Source organism: Ambystoma mexicanum, chromosome 7p, assembly GCF_040938575.1.
Source record: "Ambystoma mexicanum isolate Mex_15411 chromosome 7p, UKY_AmexF1_1, whole genome shotgun sequence".
NCBI lineage: Eukaryota > Metazoa > Chordata > Amphibia > Caudata > Ambystomatidae > Ambystoma > Ambystoma mexicanum.
The window spans coordinates 451,997,347-452,011,239 of NC_090939.1; the positions used below are offsets into that span (position 1 = coordinate 451,997,347).

At 47.7% G+C, this 13,893-nt stretch overlaps 1 protein-coding gene across 5 annotated transcripts in view; it reads right to left on the reverse strand.

Moving 5' to 3' along the window:
• The window catches only part of DCAF6 (DDB1 and CUL4 associated factor 6), a 2,172,363-nt gene extending 2,159,673 nt beyond the window's left edge, over positions 1 to 12,690 (reverse strand). For 4 of the 5 annotated variants that reach the window (XM_069636466.1, XM_069636467.1, XM_069636464.1 and 1 more), the window contains exon 1: positions 12,457 to 12,690. In XM_069636466.1, the coding sequence (XP_069492567.1) occupies positions 12,457 to 12,547 (91 nt within the window). In that variant the 5' untranslated portion in view covers positions 12,548 to 12,690. The remainder of the gene's footprint in view (positions 1 to 12,456) is intronic. The other variant, XM_069636468.1, reaches the window with a different exon arrangement.
• Between the last annotated feature and the right edge of the window lie 1,203 nt (positions 12,691 to 13,893).

The window sequence follows — 13,893 nt, forward strand, 5'->3', positions numbered from 1 at the left end:
TTTTTATATATAATGGCGGGATTCCGGCTCCGGAGGTCCTGGGGCGCTGATCACAATACTTTGAGAGCATAATGCTCTCACGAACTGCCAAAACGCTGCGAGGAGAATTGTCGCCCCCGTACGTAGCTCGGCCTAAAATGGCGGCCGCATCTCTGCGACTCTCCCTCGGCTGACGGCTCGCAACCCCCACAAGCTCTTGAGCCGCATCGGGTGGCGGGGTGCCCCCAGGGCCTACCTACACGGCTTGATCTTCGATGCCTGCATTGTGACCGGGTGCGTGGTGCCCCTCTGAGGCGGCGCTCCAGCGTTATGCAACACCCAGACTGCCACCCTCACTGGACCCGCCTCTGCGGGCCGCCCCTCACCGGTGCCGGAGCGCCCCAGCTCCTCTTCGCAGGGACCCAGCTCTCTTTAACCTCCCCCCCCCCTCGGGGGGCCTGGATCAGAGCCCCCCCCCTGCCTCTGCCAGCACAGCATCGCCACATACTCCCTGGGGGAGCTGGCGCACCTGGGACTGATCTCCGGGAGCGGGACGGGACCCACCAACACAGCACCGCCCCTTACTCCCTGGGGAGCGGGCGCACCTGGGGCCGATCTCTGGGAGCGGGACGCTCCTTCACAACTGCTGGCCTCGGGCCCCCAGGGGCTCGGACACCCTCTACTGAACCTATATTGGGTGTCGCAGGGGTGGCCGCGGCCCCTTGCTGATTTGAGCTCTGGTGGCCCTCTGGGGGCCCCGGTCTTCCTGGACCCAACAACGCTAGGCATGGTCATCCCAGAATCTAGAGGAGGTCCTCCTTCCATTCGTCAAGGGACAAATCGTTATTGGTGGAGACTTCAACGGAGCACCAGATCCTCTTAAAGATAGATCACACCCCCCCCCCTCCCAACGGGACTTCACAGAGATTGCTTCATCTTTTTCAGGCGCTAAACGTTGTCGACACCTGGAGGGTGCTGCACCCGAAGAGAGGGATTTCTCTTTCTATTCATATGTGCACTGCACTTTCTCTAGGATTGACTTACTACTGGCTTCCCCCCAGCTCCTGACCTTTACGGACGAGGTCTCCATCGGCTCCAGGATCCTCTCGGACCATGCCCCGGTCTCATTGGGTATGCAAGCCCATAATCCACACACCCCTCCCCCCTGCCAGTGGAACCTCTATGACCCTATCCTGAATGATATATCAGTGAGAGATTCCAACGCCAAATCGATTAAGAACTTCTTCGAGGAGAACCAGGAAGAGGACACCTCACCAACCACTAACTGGGACGCCATGAAGGTGGTGCTCCGAGGGGAACTGATCGCCCAAGACACGGCCTTCCATAAACGAAACCGGGTGACCCGCGACACTCTGGAGACGGAGGTTCAGGAAGCGGAAGCCATCCACAAACGTAAGGGTTGGTCCCCCAGAACATACAGCCCCCTACAGGTGGCAAGGAAAAGACTGGACGCGCACTACGCCGACGCCACGTCGAACCACGTCGAATTTATTGACTAGGACAAAACAATGGTACTACATCAATAGCAACAAGACCAACAAGCTGTTGGCTGGCAAACTGGCCAAAGTCAAGAGACTAAATGCCATCTTGGACCTCCGCGACTCCAAAGGAGTAACCCAATTCGCAGAACACAAGAAATTGTTCCTGGCAGTGGTCCACTAACCAGAAATAATGACGGTGACCTTATGGGACTCAGGCAAACAACAGGCCTACATCAAAGAGGCGGCTCTAGCCCCTCGCACCTACGTCTAGCGAAGGACTGGAAGTCCCTATCACAGGCAAGGAAGTCGTCGAAGCCATCAAAAGCCTGAAACCCAGGGCCCCGGGCCCAGATTAATTTTCTACCCTGTTTTATAAGCTATTCCGACCGCAATTGGTGGCGCCATTAACGTGACTATTTAACTCATTTGCTGCAAGCGGGACCATCACTTCGACCATGCAGGAGTCCACCACAGTCCTCATTCTCAAACCGGGGAAAGATCCGGAGGACATTAGCTCATATAGGCCGGTCTCTTTACTAACCTGGACGTTAACATGTACTCCAAGGTCCCGGCTAACCGCCTAGCGCCTATCCTCCCTAACATCATAGACCCTGACCAAACAGGATTTATATCCCACAGAGCGACGAAAGACAACATCCGGAGAGCCTTGGACTTGATAGAGATTGCCAACCATGAAAAGTAACCACTCGGCCTGCTGGCTCTTGATGCAACCAAGGCCTTTGACAAGGTGGCCTGGGATTACCTATGCCTCACTCTTGAAGTCTTTGCCTTCGGCCCAACCTTCCGCAGAATGGTTCTAGCAAATTACCGAACCCCTAGGACACGGCTGAGAGTCAACGGCCTCCAATCAGACCCAATCCCGCTTACATGCGGAACCAGACAGGGCTGCCCCCTGTCTCCTCTGCTCTTCGCCTTAGCCATGGAGCCCTTGGCCCAGCGGATTCGCCGAAGCCCCCAGATTAGAGGCCTACAGGTGGGCCCCGACCAACATAAAATTGCGCTCTACACAGATGATGTGCTACTGACGGTCACCGATATCGCGGCTTCCATGCAGATGGCCTTCACGGAGATCCAGAACTTTGGGAGAGTGGCAGGGTTTGAGATCAACTTTGGGAAATTGGTGGCCCTGGGGACGGGACTGAGCCCGGAGCAAAGGGCAACCTTAGGGCAACGAAGTCCACTCCAATGGAAGACAGAATCTATCCCATACCTGGGGGTTCAGATCCCCGCCCACCCAGCAAAAAAGCTCCAAACGAACTCCCTCCCCACTCCCCCCTCACGGAAATGGAAAACGACCTCAAACGCTGGCAGGTGCAGGAAATCTCTCTTGTGGGCCGTATCACGGCATGCAAGATGAAACTGCTCCCACGATTTCTCTATTCATGCTCAGCTCTTCCTGTCTCAATCCCACTCGCCCCACTTCAGCAGCTGCAACGGAAGGTAACTGACTTTGACTGGAAGGGTAAGAAAGCACGCATCCCGCGAAGGACAATGATGGGCAGTATGAAACTGGGTGGCCTGGGTGTGCCGGACCTTTGCAAATATCAAACCGCAGCACATCTGGCCCAACTTCAGGCATGGGGAATCACCCAGGGGTGCCCAAAGTGACTAGGAATTGAACAATCCCGCCTCCCGCTCCCCCTTTGCTTCTTACCGTTCATCCCCCCCGCCCTACGCCGGGCTTGGCCAGATCTGCGGTCCTCCACCAGACATTGTATCAAGGCCTGGGATTGGGCCCGCAGGCACAAGAGTATTCCAGGGAACCTGAGCCCTCTTTCCCCCCCGCCTTCCTTAACCCGGTATTCTCCCCGGGCATTCATCCAATAAACTTTCTAAACTGGGTAGCGTGCGGCCTGGAGTCGCTGGGCCAGCTCTTTGAGGGAGGGCTCCCCCCCTCACCTTTGAACAATATAAACAAACCTTCCAATCGGCAGAAACAGATAGGTTCACCTACGCCCAGCTGAGGCACTGGTGTTCCCACCCGTTAACTCGAGAGGCAGCTACCCGAACCCTCACCCCGCTGGAATTGACAATAAACGACCTGCCTCCTCGAGGGAAGATTACGGTCCTTTACCGAATACTACAGGTGGACCCCCTCCGCGCCAGGCCCTCGTATATGGCACAATGGGAGGCGGACCTCCGTCACAACGTTGAGAACCATTCCTGGATGGACATCTGGTCCAGGACGTGCACGGCCTACCCATGCGTTACTAATCGGGAATGCGCCCACAAACTACTGCTGCACTGGTACTTCCCTCCTCTCCGCCTTCACCACTTCCAGCAGGCACTGGACCCATTATGCTGGCGCCGTTGCGGCCAGCCATGAACCTATTTTCATATGTGGTGGACTTGCCCCAAGGTAAGAGAGTTCTGGTCTCAATGCCTCGCTACAATAAAGGACATCACCCAAACGGTAATACCACTGGCCCCTGAGCAGGTCCTACTGGGGATCCCGATCCCAGACGTCTACCCAAGAACAGGCCAGAGGGCAGCATTAATAACTCAACTACTGCTAGCAGCCAAAATCACGACAGCACGCACCTGGAAAACCGAGGAGGGCCCCCTGACGACCCTGTGGTGGATTAAAATCTGGGACATTTTCATAGCTGAAAAGGTCACAGCGGCCAAAGCGAGCTTACTCCACCACTTTATGAACATCTGGACTCCGCTACTAGACCAGAACTATCCAGCCCTGACCCACAAGCCACGCCTGATTGCTAGAGCCCTTCACTCACCCGGCAAGGGCGCAGAGGCAAGCTCGCCTCAACGGGACTGAGGGATAAGACCCAGCGGGTGACACAGACAAAGGGGGTGGGACCAAGGGAGGGCCATCCTGGGGTGCATTTTTAAGGGGTTCTAATCAAAGGTTAAGATATATGTTCTCCGTTGCGCTGAGTTATTAATAAACACATTAAAAAAAAAAAAAAAAGAAAAAAAATTGTATTGGATTAAAACATGTGCTACTGTTTGTAAACAGACTGGCTAAGTATATCTGCACCGCCCTCACAGCAACTGGTCGACAAAGAGGCACTCAAAAGTGTATTAAAGAAAGAAAAAAGGGGTGTGATGGACATTGGGATCAACCAACCTCAGTGAAATACTACTTGACATGACTTTATGTGGGCGGAAGCAGTAAACTAACTGACAAAAACATGTCATGAAAAGTTCTGTAGTGTTCATCCTCTGGAAAAACATTGGGGATAATCTCTGGTCCACCAACCAGCACTATGTCAATAGTGCATGCCTGAATGCTGACATGGCAAATCTGCCTTATATTAGAGCTGGCACCGCGACCTGCAAACGCGAAGAGACCTTTGTGGTTTTTACGGCCGTACTTGAAGCATGAATTTCATGTGATGGAGGCTGGGGGGAAGGGAGAGATGATCAGCAGTCAGCCACACATTTTGGGAGAGTGTTTGCACCTATGAAAATTGTTAAGGAAACCATTAAATAAAATCACCATCTGCTGGAGAAGTCTGTGTGAAAAAAGAAAATGCGTTTATACGGACGTCCAGTTTAAATGCAAACGGGGGCAACACAACACAGTGTAAGGCAGGTTTATACCTCGTTCACTCATCCCCACAGCAACCATCATGGATGCAATCAAATATTTATCGGAGTTGCTGTAAATGGATAAATGCTTTTTTAGATGCACTTCTATAACCTAATGTGGCCTGCAATGACCCACGTTTACGTTTTGACATGTATACTGATGGAAGATTGATTTAATCCCTGGACAGACTACACTTCTCGGATTAGCCAGTTCCAGAGCTAGCATTGGTAGCCTAGGAAGAATCTGAGTACCTGCACATTAAATGTAGGAGTTAGGTAACTTCACCTAAGATGGTGATGCCATGTCAGTACTTTTCTCTTCTTGTTGGTTACTGGTTTAGTGTTCTAACCTTTAGTCTACCAATTAATGAATCTTTTATAACATGCCTAATACCGGAGACCAGACCTCTAAACGCGCGACCCGGATTCAAACCTGTGTTGCTGTGCATTGTCTTGCTTCCAAGACAAACACGTTGCCCATCAGCTATCCTCCCTGCCCGATGCTCTGCCTTTGGCAAATGCCTGAATACTCATGTTCCTGAGAACTGTGCACTTATGCACATTATGGAAAGGGCATGCAAATGGGGCCCATATTGAATGACAAAGAGAAAGCTAGTTGTCAAATGATCTAAGGCGTCTCACACAGTTGCATAGGTCACGTGTCCGTGATAATTTTGCTCTCAAGTACTGTAGTTGGGCCATTTAGGAGGTTCCTGGAACTATTATTAGAAACAGCCTGTGATGAGAACGGTTCAAAAGAATAACAGAAAATCTCAGGAAAACAGGATTAAGATTTTGAAGTTTTTAGAGTTATCAGAACCATTGAACGAGGACACAGCAATGATAACTTAGGAGATACCCATTAAGTGCCCCATCCAAGAGGCTTTTAAAGTCAAAGTCTTACAGATGCTTTCTACAGAAGCATTAGAACAAAGTTGGAGAAAATTGAGAGCAAGAGGTGGGCGTTGTAATGCTTGTGTGAAAAATGCGAGCCCGAATAACATGGCGCCGATGTGCAGCCATTTTTTAACACTCATCTTCCATCACAGTAATAAAGTCTGCGTTTCCGCGGGCCTCAAAGAAAGAGCAAGTAGCATTGAAAACAGAAAAACGTCACAAATATTATTCGGGTGGACTTACTGCAGAGAATAGTTATTGTATTGTCCTTTGAAGGATGAATACAGAAAGGGAGTCAGAGCACATTGCAGGTGCATAAGGGGTCTGAGAATGAATGCGAGAGAGAGGGCCGCTGGGTTTTTCCACTTTGAACTGGATTTTTCCACTCTCTGTCCCTTTGACTTGTGATCTGCTCTTCGGCCGAGAGCAAAGCGCAATTGAGATGGGCGGGGAACCCCATAAAGGAGAGATCAATGTACAGAGAAAGTTAGTTGGAATCTGGACCCCTAGGTGATGCAGTCACGCTGAAAGGGAGGACGCTCTGCTTCAGACCTCGTTAGACGCAGTGATCTCTTTGCCTACCTGCTAAGGGACTAAGCAGTGTTGTTGGTGGCCAAGATTAAGTTTTCTTCTGCCTCATGTTTGACAGTGATGTAAATATCCAAGTATATGTTTGATTATTGGTATTTATACATATATTGTATAAATAAAGGGCCTATAACGAGCAATTTGTTTTATGATCTTATATGATGTATGTGTGTTCTTTCTGCTCGTCTGAGTCCAATTATTTGTTTTTGCTAAGGAGGCCGGGGAGAAACAAGTGTTAGTGCTTTCACCACAGGGCCAAACAGACGCAAAACAGGTGTGAGGGATGGGGTGAGATGTTGGGGGGGAAAAAAAAAAAAAAAAAAAAAAAGCAATGGCCACCTTCATAAAATGTGATTCAAACAAAGATAGAAGCAAATAGTATCCAATACAAAACTTTGTTAACTTTGAGTGTATATCCTAAAATGTAAAATATCAATGAAAACAATTTTGTTTTATTCGATACATGGAAAGAGTGGATAATCCAGAAGATTAAAAAATAGTAACCATTTTCTTTTTTTTTTTAAATGGAGTCTGCTCTTTTTAATTTCCTTTTTAATATCCCATTCAAATGCATCAGATTACCATAAATATTTTGGGGATTTTTTTTACTAAAACGTCGCACTGGTATCTATTAAAAAACTAATGTCACAGTGTAACATGAATAAATCTCAAAAGGAACAAAATCACACACAGAAATATATAGGGAAGAGGTCCACATTCAATCACTGCATAAGCAGATATAGAAACCAATGTCAGGTAGACATCGTGAAGACATGACTTTACAACAACTCCTCACTTACTGAAACACCTCCAAAAATTCCAGAACAAAAAACACGTTCAAACTTAAGGTTAGAACGCAAATGCACTACTTTAGTGTTAGTTTGTATTGCAAAGCCCATTGCATAATTATAATCTGCACTGAGACCATTCGACGGTTCTATGTCCCTACGAAATTATTTTCGAAAAAGCTCATTGATTCTTTTTTTTTTTTTTTTATATTTGTGGTCCTCCCAAAGCCTCCCCTTCCCTATATTATAAACCCTCCCCATCCCTTGTAATCCTTTACCCTCCCCAATATATTTCAATTCGTTTTTTAGAAATAATTTCGACAAAATAAATTATTCGGAAAAACGATAACGTGATACCCTCTTGGCCCTATTAAAGAACAATTTGTTACACCGGATAATACACCTTTAGACAGTACACCATCCCCTTTAGAAGTAATGAGTATCTAACAATCGCGGATGGCGTGACCGTTCCTACAGTGGTACGTACTTGTTACCTAGCATAACAATACAGTTGTTGCATAGACCATTTTCTGATGCAGACATCATTGCCAGCAGCAAAATAAAACAGAGCTGTGTATAAAATAATGTGGACCACTATAGAGGTATAATTAACGCATGGGAACTGGTATTCTAGGACCACTGCTCTATAATCCTCCGACCACTGGTGGCAACATCTAACCTCATATTTTACATGTTTATGGAAGCTGGTCCTTTTTAAAACAAGCCCAGGAATTTTCCTTTTTTTAGTGATAAGTGGCACCATTTCAGACACTTTTTTGTGCCTAATATCATAACAATGGGGATCACCAGTGATAATGCAAGTACTATGAACGTAACACATTTACTGCCATTGGTAGCCTGGTGGAGTGGAACTGGACCCCATAACTTATTTTCCACTTAAGTAGTGGGTATTATTACATCTCCAACTGTAATTACCAAATAAAGAAGGGGATATGCATACGGCCCTTCGGCAAAAAGACCCGGTTTGCTTTTTCTGTACCGAGAGTCACCCAGGACCCGTTTTTCCACCATGCAGATTTTAAGGTACAAACTCTTCAAAGTTGTGTCGTGGAAATTCTGGTGAAGGCTACAGATTGAATTTCATCAAAAACGCACTGCAGAAGCAAAATCATTTAAAAAGGATGTTAGGGAGAAGTCTCTGTTTAGGCTGAATTTCCTAACCTAGTGAGTCCCTCAGCAGCTTTGCTGGATTTCTGGAGTTTTTACTCCTGCCAAGAGTGAGACTCTTTTTCTCCCACTCTTGGACATGATTTATGGTGTTCCTTTTACTGTTAATGTGTTTTCTGGGCTATGGGGTCCTTTACTCCATAGGGTCTCATGTGTTTTTACTATGTGTGTTACACAGCACCCTCCGTGCAGTAACACAGGGGTGTCATAGTGACACCCCACCATAGACTCCATACCCTGGGACTGACTACTGTCTCCCAGGGCATGTAAAGTCACCATTGGCTTTACTAGTCCCAAATTATTAACAGAAACCTGTACAAACCATCATATTGTGGACATACTGGTCGGGGCAATTCGATTGCCCCGGGCTCTGTTAGTCGAGGGGGCACGTCTCCGTCCCCCCTGATCGAGTGGAAACTACTTTTTATATTCGACCGCAAATATTTCCCTATGGGATTTTCCCATTGTTCGAGGCTACCAACTTTAATTATTTAATTCTCATAGCCTCGAACATACCGCCGGTTTATTTATTTAATATTAATTCGCCGGTTGGTATTTTTTGCCAGGATTCTATTCTAAAATGGCGTTTGTGTTCTCTTCTGTGACTCCAACCCAAGTCGAGCCCTTTCTTCCACTTTTTGGCGGGCTTCTCCACCCACAGAAGCCTCCAAAAGTGTTGCCACTCCGTTTGGGTACCATAGGAGATGTGGGAGGGGGTTTAGGCACCCTGGACTGAGTTACCTTGGTAACTCAAGTCGCACTCTTGTGTGATTGGCCCAAGTGGTGAGCCGGCCGACTCACCACTTAGCATGTTTGATTGACAGCTAGGCTGAGTGAATGGGGGTATGCTGCATAAAAGCAGGGCTTTGGTGACTTGAACTTCAGAAGTCGCCACAGCACCTGAGAATCCGACGAGGGAGAAGCTGAGCCGACCTACCATGACGACACCACCGGTGGAGCCTTGCGGAACCGACTCACCACTTCCCGACGACAGAGAAGATCTCCCAGCTGGAGAGGCTTCTTCCCCTGACTGGTTGGCACAACCAGTTTACCTTCTTCTCTTCGCACCCCAGACCGGTTTGTGGTGGAATTGCCCGTGCCAAGCACCCCGGCAACCGGATAGCCACTAACCACTGGACCGCGAATCCACGGACCGCTCCTTGTTCCTGAGAAACTCCGCAGCTGGTTTCTTCCCTGACAGTGCAATGGACTCCTGTCTTCCTCCCCAACGAGATCTTCTCTTCCCCCGGACGAAGCACCGACTTGCATCCGCTGCCAGGAACAACTGCCCCTGCTGGAGTATTCTCACCACTTTAAGGTACCATGTCCGCCAGGCTTCCCTTTCTAAAGATTGCTACAAGGTAATAATAACCCCTTAACCTTCTGGACTGGGCTGGCCGCCTTGACCCTCTAACTGGTCTCTTTCTTTGGTCCAACCCTTTTTGAACCGTTACAAGACTTTTGTGCACTGCAACCGTGTGACCTTGGACACATTTCGTTCTGATCCTCTTAAAGCGGATCCGGCCTACTGACTCAAACTCACGGTGTTACTTTGCCTTCCTCTCTTGTTGTGGTCGTGAAAAAGTGTTGGGATCTGTTTCAATTTATTCTCTGCTTTTCTCTCCCTTTTTAAAACAAATTATTAGAGTGCCATCTACGTTAAGCGTTCACCGCTGTCTGAAAATAAGTGGGGGCTTTACTTAAGACTTGTCTAATATTCTTTTAAGGGAGTGTATAGCTTTTAGTGACCGTGTTTTTGGACTGCTTACTATTAGTGCCTGTGTGTTTTTCTAGATGTGGTTTTAAATAAATAATTATCTCTTTTACACCAAGCCCTGGTCAGTGTTTACTTGTTCTATTGTGTTCTCTTGACCTATTGTGAATACTCTGTATACTGCCTAACTCTTCTTGAGGGAAGTCTGACTGCTGAGCCACAGCTACCAAGTGAATCTGTGTGGTACAGACTGCTACCAAGTGGGTTTACTGCCAAACACCTGTAGTCCTAAATCTTTTGCAGTGGTCCCAGAGGGAACTGCACAGGTTTCTGCCTAACAAAGGCCACCACAACAGTACATGTTTGAAAGCTTCTGGTAAACACCAGTAGAGATTAACTTTTTTATGTTTTTTAGACACCCAAAAGCTATGAGTCCTGTCATTCTGGCCTACTACTAATACAACGTATTCAAATCTATAGTACACCACGGGCAATATCATCTATGAAAACTTAATTTCCATAACAATCTAGTGGTTTGATACACACACCATTATTAGCTACTTTTCAAAAACATAAAATGGCAGAATATAAATTGTTTTACACAAACTACTGGGGTGTATACACCATCTATCCTTTTACACATTAACAGAGACGAAAATGACGGCATACCTCGGTCTTTGAGAGATGGCAGTTACAATTGTTGAGTATTGAAAACATGTTTTCTGCAAATTCTGTATACTTATAAATATGAATATCACCGATGACATTGTGATGGAATTTTAAATTTCTATATTAAAGGTAACCAGTTTTTTAAGCACCCTCGCAATAACATTTGACAAGTTAGCAACAATCTTGATTTCAAAACATGTAACATTCATATCAGATTATTTGTCTCAAACACAGAAGTTATGATGCCATTGAGAGTATTGTTTGTTGTGAAGTCTTGGAAATGAATAAGCGGGTCCAGCTCCATCCAGAATACGAGGTACAAACAATGCTTTGTGGGTGTAAGCAATACGCAGCGCAGGAAGCGCCATTTGCAGCTGCCAATATATGGTGGTAATACAAACTGCTGGAGGTTAGGTGTCCAGAAGTCACTCTAAACCAGATGATGACAGGTGTGCAATGAATGCCGAGTGTGGAGACAGTCCTGATGGAGCATGGTGCTCAGTACACGCACTGAGTGAGAATGGTACCAACCCTGAAGGTGAAAGGTAGGGGTGAATGGCATTGATGGGAGGTTTGCTGTAAACACTGACCTGGGGGACAGCACAAATGGGGGAGGGGAGCGTTTGGTGTGTCCACCGAGGAAAATGGCAGAGGAAAGGCATGTAGAGTACTCTCATGGGTATGAAGACATCACATGCTCCGATAACAATGTCCGCATAGATGGAAGCCTTTAATTGTTCGTTTGAACATGTAACCTCATAATGGGAGTTCTTAGAGCTACCCCAGTGAGAGGGGCAGAGGTCTGTCAGTGTTGCCTCTACCCGCTCCATGTAGCATAAATGCTAGTTGCAGTGTTTCTACCAGCCAGCCATGAGAGCAGAAAATACTCTCGCCTGTGATTAGCTTGTGTCACTACTAAAGGGAGCAGGTAGCGAGCACAGTGCATGCTCCCACGTTGGAGACAACATTGATGGAGCATGACAGGTGTGCAACGCATTTCCTAAAGATAGTGAAAGCACTAATGAAATAGGGAAGTTGAGCAGAGCATGACCAATGAAAAATGACAGCACCGATAAAGCAAGGCCTGTTTGTAGTTCATGCTGCAAACAACACACGGAATAGTAGGGCAGGTATGTGGTACATGCCGTAAAAAGCATAACTGAAGAAAGACAGCTGTCCACGGTTTGCTTCGAGCTGGGTGATCACTCTGGTTGGCAATGTGCGGTGCAAGCTTTGAGATGGTCACAACACTAAATCTCACAACACTGATGAGGCAAGTCAGGTTAGAAGGGCACTCTGAACTGGTTAACAGCACTGGTGAAACAGGGCAACCGTTACCGAACAATACACAGTCTTGTATGGTGACAGCTCTGATGGCTCTGAGCAGGTGAGCACCGCACGATTTGAGTCAGTTAGAAGCCTCAAGTCGATGTGACACCGTCGGTGCGAGGGCAGCTGCAGAGGCAACCACCGACCTGTCAGATTTGCCCGTGTACCCGAGGCGGTGTCCCTCCCTGGATGGACGAGCAACTGTAGGCTCCCTCTCTGCCACACTCACCCAGATAGTTGATACGGAGCTCGGACGGGTCCCCCAACCCAAGTGAGCGTTTCCGGACGTCCCAGAGCAGGTTGCTAGCGCCGTGGGACATGGCGACCTAGGGACACTGCCCAGCCTTGAAGCGCAAGATCCGCGGCTGCTAAAGGCGCAGTGAGTTCCCAGGTCCCGTTCAAGCACTCTGCCTCTCTCAGCCGGGGCCGCTGCCTACTAGTTCTGAACTGGCAGCAGGCACCATCTGAGGGTGCGCAGTGCGTGCTTGCGTCACGCCGCGTCCGTGCCACAGCTGTTGCCAGAGTTTGAAGCTGTCACTGGACTCACTGACAGTAAGGAGCGTGCTGCTACCTGTATTGGAAACTCCGGTCATCGTGTACAACGGGGACTTAGTTTCTGTGAGTGTGGAAATGCGGCGTGGCCAGAAAATCTCACCGAGAGCTTCGTGCTGTTGGGAGTAGGGGAAGAGGGAGTTTGGGGGAGGGCAATGGGGAGCACCGAGAGCGACGCACCACACCGAAAGAACCGCAAGGCCCCTCTCTAAACACAGGAGCCTCCACAAGATTAGCATGCGCTGAAATGCTGTTGGTCGGTGTGGCGGCAAAAGGCACAATAGGGAGAGGTGGAGAGTACAAGGCACATGGGAAAGGGAATTTGCACAAAGCGTTTTCTTTACTAACGAAAACGTTTTCAGTATTTTGGGGAACGGTAAATCTTATGTCCTAATCTAAGAAACCTGATAGGATTGGCAAGGCTTATATTTTATATTTCTTATTCCTTTGTGTATAGAAGCCGGATCTTAGTCCATATGCCGGTGGATATCGACATTTGGTGCAAACAACCATACCAAACAATTCGCATTGTTAACACAGCGCCACAGCAATATTTAATATCATATGTCACAATCAATGACAAAAATGCACTCTGTTTATACAATGTGTTCATAAGTCTGTAGTCTTAGTGAATTCCCTGTAATGTATACCTATATATTTCTCAGTATGGTAACGTCTTATTGGCCCATTAGAGAGTTACTTAATGCAGTTATCATTCCTTTCAAGCAACTCATATGTAGTACAAATGATTTACATATTTAGATCGTGAAAATCCTGTCTGTTGCCCTACATGTTTCTTTTTAAACTATGCCACTAGTGCCTTTGCCAGTGTACTGTGTGAAATACCTGAGGGTATCTCACATAGCAAACCTTGAGAAACCCTTATTCAGGTGGCCAACGAAGGACGGATCCGCTCAGATCCCAACGCTAGGGGTAAAAAAGTGAGAAAGGCTCACTGGGATGGGGAAGCACGGGGTTATACTCTAGTCTAGGGAATAACCCAAGGGAGACGCAGCATGTCACAAGCCAGGGAGAAGGAGAGAAGGGCAAACTCCCTAAGATCTTTATAGGCTATCATACATCTGCCCCGTTTCCTTCCATTCAATCTCTCCTA